The sequence below is a fragment of the Erpetoichthys calabaricus genome, chromosome 1 (assembly GCF_900747795.2).
Source record: "Erpetoichthys calabaricus chromosome 1, fErpCal1.3, whole genome shotgun sequence".
Classification (NCBI taxonomy): domain Eukaryota; kingdom Metazoa; phylum Chordata; class Cladistia; order Polypteriformes; family Polypteridae; genus Erpetoichthys; species Erpetoichthys calabaricus.
The window spans coordinates 82,436,679-82,456,833 of NC_041394.2; the positions used below are offsets into that span (position 1 = coordinate 82,436,679).

The 20,155-nt window shown below is 36.6% G+C and overlaps 1 protein-coding gene across 2 annotated transcripts in view; it reads left to right on the plus strand.

The window, feature by feature from the left end:
• Positions 1 to 20,155, plus strand: part of LOC114652606 (phosphofurin acidic cluster sorting protein 1-like) — a 142,511-nt gene that overhangs the window by 56,041 nt on the left and 66,315 nt on the right. Inside the window, exons 6-7 of one of the 2 annotated variants that reach the window (XM_028802970.2) lie at positions 6,322 to 6,416; positions 7,318 to 7,398. In XM_028802970.2, the coding sequence (XP_028658803.1) occupies positions 6,322 to 6,416; positions 7,318 to 7,398 (176 nt within the window). The remainder of the gene's footprint in view (positions 1 to 6,321; positions 6,417 to 7,317; positions 7,399 to 20,155) is intronic. The other variant, XM_028802975.2, reaches the window with a different exon arrangement.

Below are 20,155 nucleotides of genomic sequence, written 5' to 3' on the forward strand. Positions count from 1 at the left end.
CATAAGTAAAGATATAATTGGTTTTGGAATATAAAAGAAAAAATAGAGTGCCTAGAGAAAAATCCAGGCATGCAGAACATCTAGGTTGCACTCAGTGACTCGGGCCAGATTATTATAGAAAAGTGAAGACCTGTATGAGTGGGAGTTGGTGACTGTGCAGTGCCTTGAAGCGTATTATTTATTTAGTGTGTTTGTAAAGGCTGTGCATGAATGGGCTTCATAGCTACATAAGGCAGTGAACTCTGTGTCTTCTAAAAACCGAGTAGCCAAGCTTATTTAAGTATACCTATGTATCCATCTTCTTGAGAGAAGCAAGAAAATCCCATATAACTTCTATATAACACTTCCAAATATGTTTTTAACAGCTAGAAAACAGTGAGCCATCTATTAAAGTACCGTACAGTATATGAAAAAGGTGAGGCGTGTGCCTCAGTGTACTTGAGGCGTGTGCCTCAGAATTTACTCCTGATTTTGGGTTCAGCCTTGTGCCAGTACCAACAGAACAGGTACTGCAACATTTTATATGAATAAATAGTTTCAGAAATAGCAATGAATGGAAGTTTAAATTTAAAAATGATTTTATCTTAGATATTGTGGTTGAAATACAGTATGTGCACTAAAGGAAATATCATGAACATGATTTTTGCTTTCATTTCTAAACTGTTTTAAATGAATTTAAATTTGCAGTACTTTCAGAGGTTTGATACCAACCATTCTGAGTGAATAGGATTCTGGGGCATATTAAAAATGAGTATACTATCATGGAAGCAATAAACGGCACTATTTATGCTTCTAATTAGTATTAATGGCAGCATTAAATATTGAGAACATGTCATTAGTAATTATCAATTACAAAAAGATGTTTATTTGTTCATGTACTGTGTGTTTTGTTGAGTAAACTGAAACTGCATTTGTGGAGTATCTGAACATGCAAACTCTACACAAACAGACAGTGCAATGTTTGCTGCCTAACAGATCCAAACCTTTAAGTGTCAGTCAGTCAATTTGTCATTTTGTTCTTGTAACAATTTATAAGCTGATACCACATGTGTATTCAATGTTGTTCAAATATGATTTTTCTTCTGTTGTTTTGATTTTGTTTACTGATGCTGACATTATCATAGTGGTGTACTATATCCTTCTATAATATTGCTACTTGTAAAATGGATATTTTTTTCGTAAGATTTTAAATGCGGGCGGCACGGTGGCGCAGTGGGTAGCGCTGCTGCCTCGCAGTTGGGAGACCCGGGGACCCGGGTTCACTTCCCGGGTCCTCCCTGCGTGGAGTTTGCATGTTCTCTCCGTGTCTGCGTGGGTTTCCTCCGGGCGCTCCGGTTTCCTCCCACAGTCCAAAGACATGCGGGTTAGGTGGATTGGCGATTCTAAAAATTGGCCCTAGTGTGTGCTTGGTGTGTGGGTGTGTTTGTGTGTGTCCTGCGGTGGGTTGGCACCCTGCCCGGGATTGGTTCCCTGCCTTGTGCCCTGTGTTGGCTGGGATTGGCTCCAGCAGACCCCCGTGACCCTGTGTTCGGATTCAGCGGGTTGGAAAATGGATGGATGGATGGATTTTAAATGCATAGTTATATTATCTACAGTGAGTGTTTTTTTTACCATATGTAAAATAAACAACTGACTAAATTTTAAATTTGCTAATTGTTTATGTTTAGTGTAGTATTAAATCAGTAATTTGTTTACATTTTTAAGTTACCTGACTGTCATAAATGTATATCTTTCCCTAGGCTTGTACTTTCTGCCCACCTTTCATTCTAACCTTGTTCATCAGAGTTGATCATAAATGAATCCATGACAAAAGCAAGGCAGGTAAAGCTAGATTTAAAATGAGTCTAACCCAGCATCAATAGATATTTTTTTTTCCTAAATGGACATGCACGTTCTACCTGCTGTCTTTGTGGACACGCTTTACTGCTAACAGGATACTGTGGTACTCCAGGTAGAAAAACTGCTGAAGGTATGTGAGTGAAGAGACGCTCCAGACATGTGTTGTAGCTCTGTATTTCATCTGATGGGCAGAAAAGATTGCAATGTAAGCTAAGTGAATTAAAGGAGCAGTGGCTGGAGTAATAATAATAGTAATAATAAATTTTATTTATATAGCGCCTTTCCCATGCTCAGGGCACTTACAGAATATAATAAAGAACGGCAGCGTATACAGTATATAGCATTGTACAAACCAGATAAATAAATAAAGAAGATTAAGACAGTGAGTTCTGAAAAAAAAAAAAAGAAAGACAACATAATTGATGGTCTAGCACACACACACACAGGTTACATTAGCATCTTGACAGAGAAGTAAACTGAGAGAAGGGTAATAAAGTCAAATAGAGCTAAAAGCCTTCCTGAACAGATGAGTTTTGAGTTGTTTTTTAAAAGAATTCATGGAGTCAGCTGACCTGATTAATTTTGGTAGGTCATTCCAGAGTCTGGGCGCTATACAGCTGAAGGCCCTGTCACCCATGGAGTGTAGATTAGTGAGGGGCACAACAAGATTGCCAGAATCAGAGGACCTTAGTGGGCGGGCAGGCACATAGTGATGGAGAAGGTCACTGATGTAGTTTGGCGCGAGGTTATTTAAGGCTTTGTAAGTTATTAGTAGGATTTTATATTCGATTCTGTAAGACACAGGGAGACAGAGCAGGATGGGTGTGATGTGCTCGCTGCTGCTGGTTCGAGTAAGGACTCTTGCAGCTGAGTTTTGAATAAGCTGGAGCTGTGATATAAGATTAGAAGGGGCACCTGCCAGCAGGGAATTACAATAATCGATGCGGGATGTGATAAAAGCATGGACAAGTTTCTCAGCGTTAGAAAAGGAGAGGAAGGAGCGAACACGGGATATGTTACGGAGGTGAAAGTAAGAAAGTTTCTTAATGTGATTTATGTGGGCGGAATAAGAGAGGGAGGAATCAAAAATGACACCAAGATTTTTTACAGTAGAGGCAGGTCTGATGAGATCACTGCCAAGATAGACTGGGAAGGAGCTCATTTTATTAAGTTGCATTTTAGTCCCAATTTGCAGGAGTTCAGTTTTATTGCAATTTCATTTTAAAGAGTTCTGCTCCATCCAGGTTTTAATTTCACTAAGGCAGGTTGTGAGCTGAGAAAGCTCTGATGAAGTTCCACTTTTAACATTGAAATAGAGTTGAGTATCATCTGCATAAAAATGATAACCCAGTCCATAGCTACGGATAATATGGCCAAGGGGAAGCATGTAAATACAGAAAAGCAGCGGACCGAGGACAGAGCCTTGAGGGACTCCTTGTGTGACTGGTGCTGAGCTGGATCTGTTCTTGCCAAGACTAACAAACTCTTGCCTATCAGTCAGATAGGACTTGAACCACTGGAGGGCAGTGTCAGAGATACCCAGCATGTTCTCCATTCTGGACAGTAGGATGTCATGTCTGACAGTGTCAAATGCTGCACTGAGGTCTAACAGAATTAATATGCTGGTTTGTCCAGAGTCTGCTGCCATAAGCAAATCATTGGTTACCCGTAGGAGAGCAGTTTCACAGCTGTGCCGCGCCCTGAAACCAGACTGAAAGGGTTCCATCAAATTATTAGAGGTTAGGTAATTGGTGAGTTGGGAAGCTACAACACGCTCAAGAACATTTGACAGGAAAGGTAAGTGGGAAATAGGCCGGAAATTGTTAAGATTGTCAGCATCAAGACCAGACTTCTTTAACATTGGGGTTACAGAAGCAATTTTAAAAGTGAGCGGCACAGAGCCAGTGTCGATTGCAATCATCAGTCTTATCTACAAGTTGTTAAGGTTACAGAACTGTATTTACTGAATTAAATAGTTTGAAGAAAAAAAAACATAGCGGCATGTGCAAACGTTTTTGACAGGTAAAGACCATTTTCGAGTTAAATATTTATTAAACTCTCCTTATCTCTTAGGATGTTGTGACTGTTCTCAACAACCATGTATATTTGAAAAAGATAAATTACAAGGGAAATGATAACTGAATATTTCCATCCTGGAGTGTCACAAAAGAAACCACAAAAAAAGATGTTATGGGAAACTGTTAAAGTAATGAAAAGATCTGGCAGACCTAGCAAAATTTCTGATGGATCCTTTTATAAACTGGTCTGATGTGTAATGTGGTGCCCACCGTAGCACTACACATAAGTTTTTATCTGACAACAGGGTCATGGTTGACAGTATGGTGTTTCCTTATCAAAAATGATCTGCATGAAAGCATTGACACCAAAAGTTCCCTGCAATATCAACAGAAACATATGTAAAACAATACTTAGATAAGGCAGACATATTTTAAAGCAAAACTGTATGAAATGATTGATCAAAATTGAATTGTGTACTAAAAACAGAAAAATACATTGTACTGTATAGAGAAAGGTAACATGTTTGACAAAGTACACCTTGCCAACCATTGAGAGATGCTTTAGAGTTTTCTGGCAGAAATTGGCATACAGAGTTATTTTATGATTGGTAGGATGAGGGGATTTGACTAGGTCTGCACATTTCAGATGGTAAAGCCCCAGTGACTGTTGAAGATGTTAAAGCTTTGAAAACAATTTGGATATCGATCCACAGAATATCTCAAAATTGACGTACACAAAAGAATGGTATTGGAAATGACATTCACGGTCCACAGATGGCACTGTTATTGAAATAGTCATCTTTGCATAGATCAAACACATGCTGAAATTATTATTATTATAATTTCTGAAACAGAAGTATTGCGCAAGGAAGAGTAGGAACCAGTTTCTAAAGCAAAACTATTTGGCTATCATAAATGTTTTCAAGCTGATTTCTGTCAAAGGATGCTTTCAGTACAGGATGTCAAATATTTAAAAAAAAAAAAAAACAAAAAAAAAAACAAATTGTTAAATTAAGAAATTCTTGACAATTCTGCATTAAAATATGTTAACCCAGCTTATGCTTTTTTTTGGGGGGGGGGGGGGGGGGGGGGGGGGGGCCCTGTGTGGTGCATTGGCTTTGTTGATTAGGGCTGCCCAACATTTTTGTACAATTGTAGACAGTTGAAATGTGACAACCAAAGGTTAATTATTGTTAGTGACAACCCCTAATTTTTTGTCTGGATTTGGACGGACTAACGTTGATGCTCTTGAAATTAGTATTTCTCTGTGTTGTCTACCATATTTTACCCCCCCCCCCCCCATATGTCCTTTTCATTACCTCGTTTCATTGCACTAAAGAATTTAATTAGTAACAACAACTGAATAACTGAGTTTAATTATTGTGAATACACATGCCAGTGCAGAGTGATTTGACTGTGTTTTCAATTATTTTTGTTTTGCTTTACATATGAGATTATATTTGATGATACATGGTGATATAGGCTTATCTGTATTACTATTTGTCTCATCAGTCGGTTTGGGAAATTATCATAAAATTATTAATTATTAAATCTGAAAGTACTGTTATTTAGAGTCAAAATATTTCTGTTTCTTAACTGAGAATTTATCAGCAAGAGCTGGAACAGATCAAAAGTAGTCAAAATACAATTAAGAATACAATTAAGCGAGCAAACTTAAAAGAAAAGGGTGAATTAAAAGAAAATGCCAATGGAAGGTTACAAATTTAAAGATATTTCAGAATTTCTTAGAAAAGGAAAATAGAAAAGCACATGTCACTAAACAGTGAGATCAGTTATAAGTAAGAATGATTTACTGATTGTAAAGTCAGTAGGAATAAAATCAAAGAGGCCAAAGAGTAAAACAGGACTGAACATGGGATCTACTAGGTTAGAGATTGCTCATCAATTTAGTTGAGGATTCTTCCACAACAAAATGTACTATAGGGTTTAAGATAAAGAGATTTTTTTTTCTGCGTTTTGGCTGTTACCCTGAAATTCATGTAATTTTGGAAAGGGCAGTCTAGTTTGCTACCTAGTGTTACTGTGAGAACCTGGTGATTAATATAAAGTTTTCATTGGCATTAGATTGCAAACTCTATAAACAGCTGTAGCCTGAATAGCTGTCTTTTGAGAAACATATGTTTTTTAGCAAAAATATTAATAAAGAACTGATATGTTTAAAAGACATTTGGTGTTGTTTTCCTTACTGAAACATTGATAACCATTCAGGTATAACATTTTTGAAAAACAGTTGTCAAAAGTAAGCAAGAGAATGTTAAATGCCATTTTATTAATGTTGTTATTACTAAAGCATTCCTTCACATAAAAATTTGTATAAGCTTATTTTTTTCAAATATTATACATAAAGGTAATTTCTTCAGAGTAATATACAAAAATGTCATTAAATATTCTGATTGTATGTTCAAGGTTGCTTTAGTATTACACCTTTTCTTTATTTTTCCAGCAGATCGTTCTCCAGATATTGATAATTACTCCGAAGAGGAAGAGGAAAGCTTCTCTTCAGAACAAGAAGGAAGTGATGATCCTATACATGGACAGGTAAGAGAATATCCAACATTATTGCTTTTTGTACAGTGAAACACATAGCCTAATTATTTATCACTGTAAGCAATAATTTTAGGTCAATTACTGCATTAGCAGCCTTCTGTAGTGTTAAAACACAATTTAAAAGTCTATAGATTGCACAAGCAAAATAAAGCAAAAGCAAAATTGCACTGGCACAGATTGCTACAAGCAAAATAAATATTTTTAGACTAGTAGTTGTGTTAATTCTAAATAAGATATAGTTATTATCATTGAAATCATAATTAAGCTTTGTATTATTTTAAAAGGTGAAATTTTAATAATTGGTGAAGAACTTTAAGAAGTATTACAAACCAGATGTTGTCATGTTCACTTGAATGTGTTAATGTTCAGTGAAACCTTTAAATATCTCTCTGATATACAGTATGTGTTTACTTTAACTCTTTGTAGTGGATAAACCAAAGAGCAACTGATAGCAAAAATACTCAATGAAAGTGTAGATGTTGGTTCAGCTTACTGGACAAAAATTGCTTTTTATATTGTTTCCCGTCTCTCATATCTTATAAGGTTATATATATTTCTGGGTAGTCAGTCAGATGTAATGAAGTAAGTCACTTTAGAGGCTGATTTTTGCTGTAGTTTTAAAAATCTAGGCCATGGTCAGTGACCTACTTAAATCTAATGTTTTACCCACTAGTTAGTTAAATTTGAAGTCAGAAGATTTTTCCCTTCAAAATGACACTTTGTTTAGTTTGGCCATTTGTTTTATATAATTGACTCAGTATGGGAGGAACATTACAAGGGAAACAATCTCTGGCTGAAGTACCTTCATATGTCCTCAAATCATTATTTAAAATCATGTTAGTTACCTGTTCTTTTTTATAGTTTTTTATTTATTTATTTATTTAAAATTTAGGATTTGTATGATGAAGACGATGAGGTGAAGAAGATTAAGAAAGTTCGCCGAAAAATAGCTTCCACCACCTCAAGGGTCACTGTAAGTCTGAGTATTCTTACCATCCCTTCTTTAAATAGAGGGAACCTGTTTGATTGTACAATTCCCTGGGGATTTCTATTTCAACTGCAAAAATCATACCATACTATGTTTTTGTCATGGCAATATTTCTTTATTCACAGTTATAAAAATAGATGTGCAGAGATTTTCATGATGTTATTTAGTTCATTTCAAACTGTACTTCGCCTCAAACACATTAATAGAAAAATATTATACCATAAAAATTATATATATTTAAAAAGCTTGCTTTATTTTCTATACTTCATGTCCCATGTGCTGTTATTGTAATGTGTTTATTTATAAATAAATAAATAAATAAGTACGAATGAATGCCAGGAAAAGGAATCGGATAACAAAAAGGGAAGTCAAGTAATAGAGCAATACAAAAAATTAGGAGTGCTATATAAAAATATAATAACTCCCTCCCCACTTCAGCAGTTCATTCTTACCAGAAAGTATAAACTGAAATACAGTGGACAAGTGCAGATCAATTAACAAAGGAAGCCTTTCATCATCGTTCTATAGTGATAAACGAAGACTTATGCTATAGAGAGCTGCAGGTGTGACTGAGCATTTCAACTGGAAGTGTTTCCTTGGGTGGAAATGTGCCTATGAAGGTAGATGTAAAGAGAAGTGAATATTAGATATTTTTACAAAATATATATAAATAAAATATTGACTATCATCCCTAAATGAAAGAATCACAAGGCAGCACCAGAACAAATGTAAGAAATTCCAAAGGCAGCTTGGGTACTAAGGGTATTTTGTGTTATTTGTGTGAGATAAGATATTAGTCTTTTTAAGGAGGCTGTTAAGAGGGATTAAGAGAATGTTTTATTTTACTCTAATCCCCATGGACTTTCAGAGCTGCAAAAAGAGGATTGGAGAGGAAAGTAAGCAACAGTTAAAAGGTTCACAGCTCAGTACTATGAAAAAATCGTCTCATAAATGAATACATTGGAGTGACTATATATTACCCAGAGCACTATTGTTTATGTAGGGATATTGCTTTTTCTGTTTCATTATGTTCCATATGTGATTAAATAATTTTGTTTCAAAATTATTCCAGTTTGCTACAGACTGGGTTTAAAACATCATGACATTAAAACTGTAAGGGGCAGTTTTCAAACTATTAATTGTATGTCAAAATGAAACTAACAAACAGAGCAATACTACAAAAAGGGCATGTGAATAAAGTTTAGTAGAACCATCTGTTTTGGAACATGTGAAAGTAATATGCTTGTCTTTATCTTTACTGGGTCAAGGTCAAATGCAGAATTGTTTGTACTTCTGGTAATTGTCAGGAACAGGAAGTGGAATTATGGAAATGAATGTAATGCACTGCAGTTTAATGTTATAGTATGATTACAACACGGTCATGGACTGTGAGGCATTCATTAGACTTGAGAAGTAAAAAAGAAATTTTAACTTGTATAAGTTGGATTTGGTCATTCAAAAGCGTAGTTTAAGTACAAAGGAAATAAAATAACACAGTTAGTGGTAGCTTCCCCCAACATTCTCATTACTTTGAGTTCAGAAGAAACAGAACTGACTAGGATCATTTAATTTTGTACCCAGTTAACATATGAAATCTGTCAAACTAACTTAATGGATTGCCTGACAGGATTAGAATGTTATCAGCATGGAGAGAAATGATCAGTATAGAACGTTGTAAGCTGGGACAGAAAAACTGCTTTGGCTAGTTTCTCCATTGACAAAAATCATTGGTAGGACCCTTTTTGAAATGGAAAAGGCAAAGGCATACAGTACAAAATTTTAAAAGTAATTGCAATGTGTAAATAATAAAGGGTTTTGCCATATTAATAAAAATTTCTTAATCAGTTTGTTTCAAATCTAATATTACTTGCACTTAATTACTCTTGGACTACTGACAGGAGATGACCATGAAAATAAAGCAAGATCCAGAAAGCTCTTTTTTATGAGCAGAAAGCATAAGAGTCTCACTCTTCTTTCAGAGGTTACTACTGTAGATTCTGTCCTGGCAGACTGAGCCAGGGATCTCCAGCTGTCTATGGCAGAGTCTTAAAGGAGTAAACTGGGACAAGCTTGTTAAGTGTGGAGACAGCACAGAGGAACATTGGAACAGATGTAAACATTTTTTACATAAAGTGAAGGAAAGGTACTTCACAACATTTGGAATTAGTAGTAAATTTAAAGAAAAAATGGGTTCATAAGGAGAGGAGAAAGAAGCTGCACAAGGCATATAAGACTGATAACTCAAATGTGAATTGCAGGTTGTATGAAAGCATGCGAGGTGGCCATTAAGAAAGATATAATAATAATAATAATAATAATAATAATTCATTACATTTATATAGCGCTTTTCTCAGTACTCAAAGCGCTATCCACACAGGGAGGAACCGGGAAGCGAACCCACAATCTTCCACAGTCTCCTTACTGCAAAGCAGCAGCACTACCACTGCACTTAAAGGTAGTTAGATGGGAATGATTGCAGATAGGGTGAAAGATGACCTGAAGAGTTTATTTTAGTATTTTAGTAGTAAAATAACAGTTAAGGTGGAGGTGAAGCGTATCAGGAATTATAAAGAGGAATTAAAAAATACTGACGTTGAAAAATAAAATGCTATAAATTTGCATTTTCCTGAACATTTCACATGTGGGAGAGTAGTGAACCTTACAGCAGTAACAGGGACTACAAAGGAGGTACTGAATAATTTGGATATTCTAAAGGGAGATGAACTGTTTGGATTAAAAAGGTAGAAATCTATCAAATCACCAGGACCAGATAACATTATTCCTTAAGTGCTTAAGGAGTTTATTGAGTACATATATATTCCCTTCATGCATATATGAGGAAGTCCATGCACACTGGAGAAATTTGGAGAAAGGACCTGGAAAATGGCAAGCATTATGTCGTTTTATAAAAGGGGTTATCGGGCATTGTGGTGTCGAGGGTCCACAGCTCAAGTCAAAAAGGCCACTTTTTAAATAATCGCCGGCTTCGTGGCTTAGAGAGGGGGCGTGGTAGTGTGGCCGGAAGTGGTTCCCAGAGGAATTCGTGATGTGGACAGTCCTCGTTTAAGTGCACAGGTGGGGAGTCGTCCGCATCTGTAATTGTTGGCGGGAGCTGCTGATTGGCACACCTGATCCACGTCCCTGTGATAAATAGAAGCGCGAGGCGGTTAGGAGGGAAGAGAAAAAGATAAGAGAGAAGGACGGAGGTTAAGGGAGAGGAAGGCTGGAGAAGTGGGGAGCCAGTGCAAGCAACAGCAGGCTCGCTTGAGCAAAGGCAGGCAGCTGGAAGGAGAGCCCTGAGAGAATGTTTGGCTGACACTCGGTATGGATGGATTGGGTCACTCCTGCTGAGCTTTTCAGAGGAGCAGGAGTGACCAGGATTATGGACAGCTCACCGCGTAAGGCCAAGAAGGCAGCGGCAGTTGTGGAGGCTTTGGGCGTGTTGAGCCTAAGCGCGAGCGCCCTGGCCGCTGGGGAAAGAAACCCAAGTCTCGGTCCGGCTGGAGCCCGACGTAGCCAGGGATCGGAGGGCTACCAGACCAGTATTGAAGGAGCTGCATTTTGCTGGTAGGGCGACTCCCCTGTTGTAGGGCCTGGAAGGGAGAAGCAGGGTAGTAGCCGGGTTAAAGAAGTATGCACCAGATTTTTTTTTAAAGAAAGACTGCTTCCAGCCGTTATTTTAACCTCATTGTTTTTAAAAGGATGTATTTATTGGATTTTTAATCTCCACGGATTCACCTCTGTTTTAATGGATTATTTATTTAAAGATTCGTGATGCACTGCACTTACTTATTTGAACACTGTTTTTTTTTGTTTTGTTTTTAATAAAAGCACTTTGCACAGTCAGATGAGAGTATAGAGCAAACCCGCATTACCACAGGCATATCTGAATAACTATAAGCCAGTAAGCTTAACATGCATCATAGGTAAATTAATGGAAAGAATTAGTAAGGTTAAGATTTAGCAACTCATGGCAAGAACAGGAATGTCTGTGAACAGTCAGCATGAGTTCAGACGAGGGAGATCATCTTTTACTAACATGTTGGAATTTTATGAGGAAGCATAAATCAGGGAGGCTTAAAGGTAGTTAGATGGGAATATTGCAGATAAGGGGAAAGATGGGGTGCTAATAATGATATTTATCTTGAGTTTCAGAATGCATTTGATAAGGTCCCATGTAAGAGGTTGGGCATCAGACTAAAACAAGTGGGAGTTCAGGGTGTTATTGTAGATGTTTTGACTAAAACACAGCAAATTGAAGGTTATGGGGCGAGGTGGGAGGTTGTGAATGTGTGTGTTTGTGCGTGTGTGGATGATGTGGATCAAGACTGTTACTTTAAAATGAGTTCAGCAAGAACATGGTGGCTATAAACTTAAGTGTAAATTTCTCACAAACATTGGGGAGTTTTTCTTCACACAAAGAACCATAGACACCAGGAGTAAGTTACCAAAGAGTGTAACAGACAGTAGGACATAAGGGACTTTCAGAACTCAACGTGATGTTATTTTGGAGGAATTGTGTGGAAAGGATTGGTAAGGCTTAATGGACTTTCCTTGTCAAAATCTTTCTAATGTTCTAACAAGCTGCTGTATGTGCCAATTAGAGATTCAACAACAATATTTATTTATAAAGCACATTTTCATATAAATGGTATAGCTCAAAGTGCTTTACAAGATGAAGAAAGAAAAGCTTATAAAAAAAACCTGTTGGACCAGAAGGTGGATAAAGATATATATAGTCCCTCATAGAGTTCATTTTGAATGATTAACATTGAACAGGAATAAATACATTTTCAGATGGCCCTCAAAATTGGTGAATGGGTAATTCTTGATGAATGCAGGCCAATAATCTCTTCTTTTATAGAACTGTAATATATATCATTTGTAGTAGTGAAAGTTACAGCAACTGGAGTCATTTTTAATTAACTTGTTGTATAATATCCTTCTTTCTGTTGTGTACATCACACTGTATAGAATGTCGATTGATTGCCTTATCAGTGTCTGACATGTTTAGACAGATACCAAGAAACATACTTTTGTCTTTTTGAAACAAAGAATTTTGATAACATTGTGAAGTAATTTAGCAATCAGTATTTGATGTGAAATGGTACTTCGTACACTAAAATTCTATAAGCATAGAGTTTGCCCTCATATTTTTATATCACCTCTACAGAGCATGAGGAAAACTGACTTTTTACTTGATTTCTTCATACCAAGATGGTACACTTTATGTCGCATCCTTTTTAAATCTGTTGTTACAGGATGCATGGTTAAACAACTTATTCAATCATCAAAAGAGTTTTAGTGTCATATAATTATGTATTTTTTTTGTAGTACGTACTAGTTTTAAATGATCTTCTTTAATTGGGTTTTGAAATGGTAAAAAGTGTTTTTTTATTTTTTTGGAGGAATTATTACAATAAACTAGATGCTTTGTATTACAGTAGCTATTTGGAATTGTGCAAACTTTCAGACGTCTCTAATAAGATTCTTTTTGTTTTGGCTTCTCAGTCATCCAAGAATGTTTTCTCTAATGCACAATTTTAAAAAGAATTTTAAGTCTGATTAGAATTTTCTTGAAAAAGTACTGTGTACGAAATAATCACCAGTTTTGCTTAAATTAATTAACATGTTTTCAATAAAAACTAGCACCTGATTTGGTAAGAAAGATAATGAATGAGAATTGTTAAAAAAAATAATTATGGAATTAACCAGCCACAACATTAAAATCATTTGCTTAATATTGTATTGGTTCCCCTTGTGCCGCCAAAACAGCTCTAAACCATCAAGACACTGACTCTATAAGACCTCTGAAGGTGTCCTTTGGTATCTGGCATCAAGACATTAGCAGCAGATCCTTTAAGTCGTGTAAGCTGTGATATGGTGTCTTTATGGATTGGACTTGTATTCCCAGCACATCCCACAGATGACTGATTAGATTGAGATCTGGAGAATTTGGAGGCCATGTCAACACCTTGAAGTCTTTGTCATGTTCTTCAAACCATTCCTCAACAATTTTTATAGTGTGGCAGGATGTATTATCCTGCTGAAAGAGGCCACTGCCATCAAGGAATACCATTGCCACGAAGGGGCAAGTCTTTAGGTAGGTAGTATGTATCAAAGTAAAATCCACATGAATGTCAGGATCCAGGGTTTCCCAGCAGAACATTGCTTTGCTGCCTTTTCTGACATGCCTTCTTCCCTATAGTGCATCTTGCTCCCACCTCTTTCCTAGATAAATGATGCACCTGCACGTAATTGTCCCCTCCCCATGATTTTAAAGAAAATGTGATTCATCAGACCAGGCCAACTTCTTCCATTACTCCATGATCCAATTGTGATGCTCACATGCCCATTGCAGGCACTTTCAGGGGTGGACACGGGTTACCATGAGCATTCTGAATGGTTTATGGCTACGCAGCAAGCTGCGATGCATTGTGTGGTCTGGCAGTTTTCTGTCATTGCCTACTGAAGTGCTTTTGTGGGATCAGGCCAGACAGGCTAGCCCCCGTTCCCCAAGTGGATCAGTAAGCCTTGGGCACCCATGACTCTATCACCAGTTTACTGGTTGCTCTTCCTCGGACCACTTTTGGTATGTACTAACCACTGCATACTGGGAGCACCCCACAAGACCTTCCTATTTGAAGATGCTCTGACCCAGTCATCTAGCCATCACAATTTGACCCTTGACAAAGTTGCTCCAATCCTCTGGTAAAGGTCATTTTCAATTTGATCAGGTGTTATGGCAAAAGTGTTTTTAGAATGAGAAAATACTTTTGTCCATTTCTTTCTTTTTTAGATTCACAGTGACACAGCATTTCCCTGTCCTCAGTCAGTTCCATTGTTCTGCTTTTTTGATTTGCTTATAAAGGCATTTTCTTCTTTAGACAGTGATCACATCTTTAAGAGACTCCCATATCTACACAATTTTTTGCATTTTGATATGTAATAAATGTGTGTGTTTGCAAGTTTTCTTTCTGCATACTTCTAGATTTACATACTGAGAGCAGCAGAGAGACAACCAGTTGTGTGCTTTTATTTTGAAAGGATTTTATTCAAAACTGGAAATTATTCACTAGACTAATATGTTTGTGGTTAAAAATCTTCATCCCTTAGGACTGAGACTAGTGTATTATTACTGATCCATGAAAAATGAGAAAAAAATCTCTTTGCATTATATCTTCAGTGCTGTCTTGTATTTTCTAGCACTAAATATTACAAGTAGGCAGGAAAAAATCAGTTGTTGCTGTCTTACACTAATGATCCAAGGAATGTTTGCCCAGTATGCCAAATGGGATATTACCCATGACCTGTGGTTTGTATTTTAATTTGGGGTACTCTGAGCTCTTCGCAAGTCAAACCTTTGTTTAGAATGAATCACATTTATTAAATCAGTTCCCTGGTTTACTACAATTTTTACCACATTTGTTCCCATTTTTTGGGTTCTTGATTCTGCTACCACTTTTACTAATCTACAAGACGTTTTAAAATGAATATTTTTTTTCCATATATTTTGAGTTTACGGTATAATATTAAGAAATCTGTTATTTCACAGATGTGTTCTCAAACCTTACACTAAATACAATAATATGAAGTGTCTAAAAGGAGGTGCATACTGCCCTCAAAACCTTTTTCTTCTTTGCACATGGTGCCCCTGCTGTTACTTTCAATTACAGATTTACTGCCTTCTAAATACAGTATTACAGCAGATCTTTTTGATAATGCAAGTGATATACTGTATAGGACATTGTATCAAAAGCTAAGGATAAAATTCAGTAGCATCTGTACTATGATACCGCAGACTAATGAACATTAGTACATCAAAATAAATATTTTGTACTTGATTTACTATGAGCATATGTACTGTACATATCTAAAAATGGAAAATATTTTTTTCTTTCATCTCCACATTTAAGTTTGGGTTGGATCATACAGACAGAATGGTTTCTGATTCCATATGGCCTGCTGTCAGAAAAATGCAGAAATAAAATCTGTCTTTTCCACTGTTCTTATAGTCTCATAAAAATTCCTTACCTAGATCAACATAGAAGGGGGGCTACTTTAAGGGAGGCAGCTTTTAAACTGAAAATACCTTGATACTGTAAGTGTCACTTGCATGACTTTGTTACCTGGTTTATTTTTGGCTGAAGTATATAAATAATGAAGTATATAAATAACACACAGATGGGACAGTGTTTCCAGATATAATGCAACTTGAAAAATTTCAGATTTTTTTCCAGTTACTTATTTTAATGACAGAGAAGCAAAGTATGGCTGAAAAAAACATGACAATACTCCTGCATTAAAAAAAAAAAGTTTATAGATGAATGAATTGACTCTTTGCCATTCCTTTACAATTTGAGGCACATGTGACTGAATGAATGCCAATTCTTGGGCCAATTTACTTTGAGACACTTAGCAAAAGCCGAGAATGCCCTTTTAATGATTACCAGCCATAAAGATGCAAAATCTGGCACAAGAAAGGCCCAGGAGCAACAAAATGTCTTGGATTACAGTGTAGCACAGGTAACCAGTGACAGCTCAGACAAAATCACATATACAATTTATTACTTGAGTTTTGTCATTTTCTACATCATCTTGTAGTAAGAAATTGCATTGCTTTAATTGTACAGCCTAAAATAATTTTCCACTATTCCAGCCCTTGTTTAAGTGTGACAAGGGTTTTACTGTAGCAGCTAAGTATTGCGTTGGTGTGAAGACCTACTGAGATCAAGCTCTTTCCAAGATCACTGTTCTATGTTTGTAAAGTACAGATGGGTAAAGTACCTGTCGGAATCAGTCCACAGGTGTATGTATGCTCCATTCCCACTGCCCCCAGCTTAATAAGTGCAACATGTCTTCCTGCCAGTAGTTTGGGTCAGCAAGCCAGCACATCCTGTTAATATTTTTTTTTCTCCTGGGCTTGAAAAAAACACTGGTGATTTGTTACATTCACATTCTATGGGAATTTTACCAGCTGTGATGGCTCTCTTTCCTGCATCATTTTGTGTATGTGAATGTCCAGTTTGCTTTTCAGTAGATAAGAAAGGTTGAATTTGATTTGCTTATTGATCTGCACGAAAAGCAGTTCAAGATTTTTTTGTGATGCAAATAATTCAGAGGTTTATGTTGCCTCTTCTTTCATATACTGTGCATCTATCCAGTTAATGAATTAGTTTTGTCTGTATCAGAGATGCTAAAACCATTTGGTACCAATTCAGATTTAAACAATGTTTAATCATTCATCAGACAACACGTGTATATACTTAACATGGAGACGACATTTACACAGATTGTACAAGATACAGTATATGACCAACAATGTTTTGGAAGTTTTGAATGTGAATGGAAGAACACATTAATGCCTTTGCCCTTTGGCATGGTTGTATAAATCTTGTAGTAAGAGGAAAATTACTGCTTATTAAATGCTAGACAAAGTACAGTAAGCAATTCAGCTAGATCAGTAAAACCTTTGTGTAAGGTTAGCTCTTCCTCATAATAAATTGCTTGCTTTCAGCAAACCGATGTGTTATTTTTTCATTTCAAACCTGGCACCTAAAGTAATTTGTTTGTTTAAAAAAATGCAGTTTGTACACCTCAGAACCTTCAAGTGAACACACAACTACACAGAGTACTGAAATTATACTGTATTGATGGGCAGATTGATAACCTTGGCATGACTAAAGGTTAACTTGAAGGTTTTGAAGTTAACATTCTGCAGTTTCTTGCTTCTGTTAGAGCTGATATTTATTTACTATTTGATTATATATTTATTATATTGAAAAACTTCTGTTCTTAACTATTAGCTTTTGCCTTTAGCACTCCCAGGAATCATTTTAATTAAAGCCTTTTAATCTGTGACCCAGTCCCCGCTGCTACTTTAGCACAAGGCAAGTACTGTATTGATAAAATAACCAGTATAATCTGCAGTAGCAGAATCTTGACTACAAGGGCTCTGTTTATCAGATACTCGCACAAAAATAAGAAATGAAACTAATCACATAGTTCTGTAATTGACAAGTGTATTTAAGAAGTGTAACTAGAAGCTACAAGTCAGTCATCTCCTTCCATGTACTGAGTGACTCCACCTGCGTGTCAATAAAGGTATTTTTCTGATCATGAACTGGCTTTGTGATTTTGACTTTGATACTTAGTATTTCCTCCCATTTAAAAAATTGATTTAATCTGGTTAAAATTTTTTTTTCCTGTTGTTTCAGTATAAATTTTAAAAACATTTCACGTTTAACTGGTTCATGATTTTTGCAGTTGTCAGAATAAGGTAAAAACCTTTCTTCATTACTTCCCTCAGACATGTTTGAGATAACGTATCTCGGATCCCCCCGCCCCCAGTATCTCGGATCCCCCCGCCCCCACACCAACAACATCTCAACTAATGATTGCCTCCCCTGACAGTGTTAAATTATGGGTAATACTGTTAAAAGGGAATTAAGAAAGATAAAAAGAAAACAGTGATGGAATGCACTTTCAAGAAGAATCTTGCACAACATTCATAAAGAATGAAATTATAGAGCCTAAATTAAAATTAATTATCTTTGAGAAATGTTATACAGGCTAAGACTTGCTGAAAGTGACTAATCTTTCCTGCATATTGAAGCAATTGCTGCACAATTTGTACATTTGCTTTTGCACGTGTTCAATGAATGTGTCCATGTGAGTGATTTGAATAACATGGACTTTAGTCTGACATCATTCCCTTACTGTATTTGGGCTATGGTCACTTAGCTTTTTGAGGTGTAAAACAATTTATACCTAACATTCAGATAAGCATTGCTTGTCTAGCCCATACTGATAAATCACTTACAATATGTTTTGTCAGTCTGGGCTTGTTACAGTAAACTAATCTTGGGACATGAATTGGCAAAAGACTTACAGTATGTTACTAGGGGGCTCCGCCCCCTGCTCGCTTCGCTCGCCAACCCCTGGTGTTGGGAATGACAAAGAGCGTGATGTATGAATGAGATATAGAATAGTGTGACGGTGTAGATGATGCAAATAGAAAGCAAACAATAAAGTGTGTGGCACAGTGTAAAGGTTTATTGGAAAATTTCTTTGTACACGCCGTTTAAGTGTAAAAGGTAATTCCAGGTCAGAACTTGTAAGGTCAATGAAGATGGTCACTATCGTGATCAGAGTCAACTTTGTCAGAGCTTAGAAAGAGTTGTGTCTCTCCAGGAAGTAATGCAATGACTTGGGTATTTATGTTTTCCACATTAATATTTTTTGGACATAATATAGTGCGTTGTGTTAAAAAGGGCATTTGGTCTAATGAGATTGCTGTTCCAAATCTCTCTGTAACTAAGTCGTCGCAGATAAAGGCTTGAGGAATTGTAATAATATGTGGCTGAAGTCCATCTGTATTGGTGAGTGTACCATCTCTCAGTTGTAATAAGCAATTGTTATGATCTGGTTCTGGACATCGTATCTTTTTTACTAACTGTATCTTTTGAAAGCAATGGCAATTGTCTGCGTATTTTAAGGTGCACTGAACAATAGCTGAGTGCATGGCATCTGGAAGAATAGCTAATCACTGTTTAAAATCTCCTCCTAATAAAAGTACCTTTCCTCCAAATCGAATATTATTATTCATAAACGTTTGTAGAAGTTTATGAATGGTGTTGAGTAAGTGACTTCATGCCATTGTACATTCATCATCAATAAACAACATTTTTTGAAGACGGATGTCAAGTGCAGTGCCACCGTTAATGTTCATAGTGGATACCGATTTGTAGGATCTAATGCAGTTGATAAAGATTTCACTTTCAGGTACATCGTCAGTTAGAATCTTCTGTAGATATTCAGTATATGAATGTAAAGAAGGCAGTCTAATTTGACCCTTTTGACAACAACGTCTAAATGTATTACTTGTATTGCCAGTTGTTTCTTCAGGGAAGTGAACTGAATGACAATGATTGCAAATGACATTCATTAATCGGAATGAATTTTTCCGGGGTATGTTTTGCTTGTGCCGTTTGAGAGGCGCGTTGTTGCATATGTAGTATTTGGGACGTGTTGTTTTGGAGCTGTAATCGATTTGCCTGTGCTGTGTGAGACGCCCGTTGTAGCCTTCCTTGCCGTTAACGTATGTCTGAGACGGGAGGTGTTTCGTTTTGAATCCGTGCCTGTTGCGATGCAGCACTTTGATTGATAGTTTGCGTCATGTGGATCCAGGATGTAGATTTGTGCATATTTGCGTTGTTGATTTGTTTCAGGGTGCACTGTTCCAATGCGATGCAGTATTTGTGCACATATGGGAAAGCAGTATGGGCCATTGCCTTTTGGTGGCCTGATATTTACTAAAAGCAAATGAACTATTGTAGGATCTAACGCAGTTCATAAAGTTTTTACTTTTAGGTACATCGTTAGTTAGAAGCTATAGTTGAGCTTTGCGTTTTTGGAGTCGAGACATTTTTTCTTTTAGAAATATGGATAAGTAATAAGAAGTATTGCACTCACTGTTAATATGGAGACTTTTCTGCGGTTGAACGGTTAATAGTGCCTTATAGTAATGAGATCCACCTATGCTGCATAGCCGTCTATTTTGTTGTTTCTTTCATGTTCGTGTGTTTGTTCCTGTTATCCTTTCCTTTTCGTTTTGTACCCGTGACCGTGTATTCATGACTTGTTTCAATATGTTTCCTTTTCTGCAGTTGAACGGTTAATAGTGCTTTATTGTAAGGAGATCCACCAATGCTGACACCTATGCTATCTAGTGTGAAGGTGC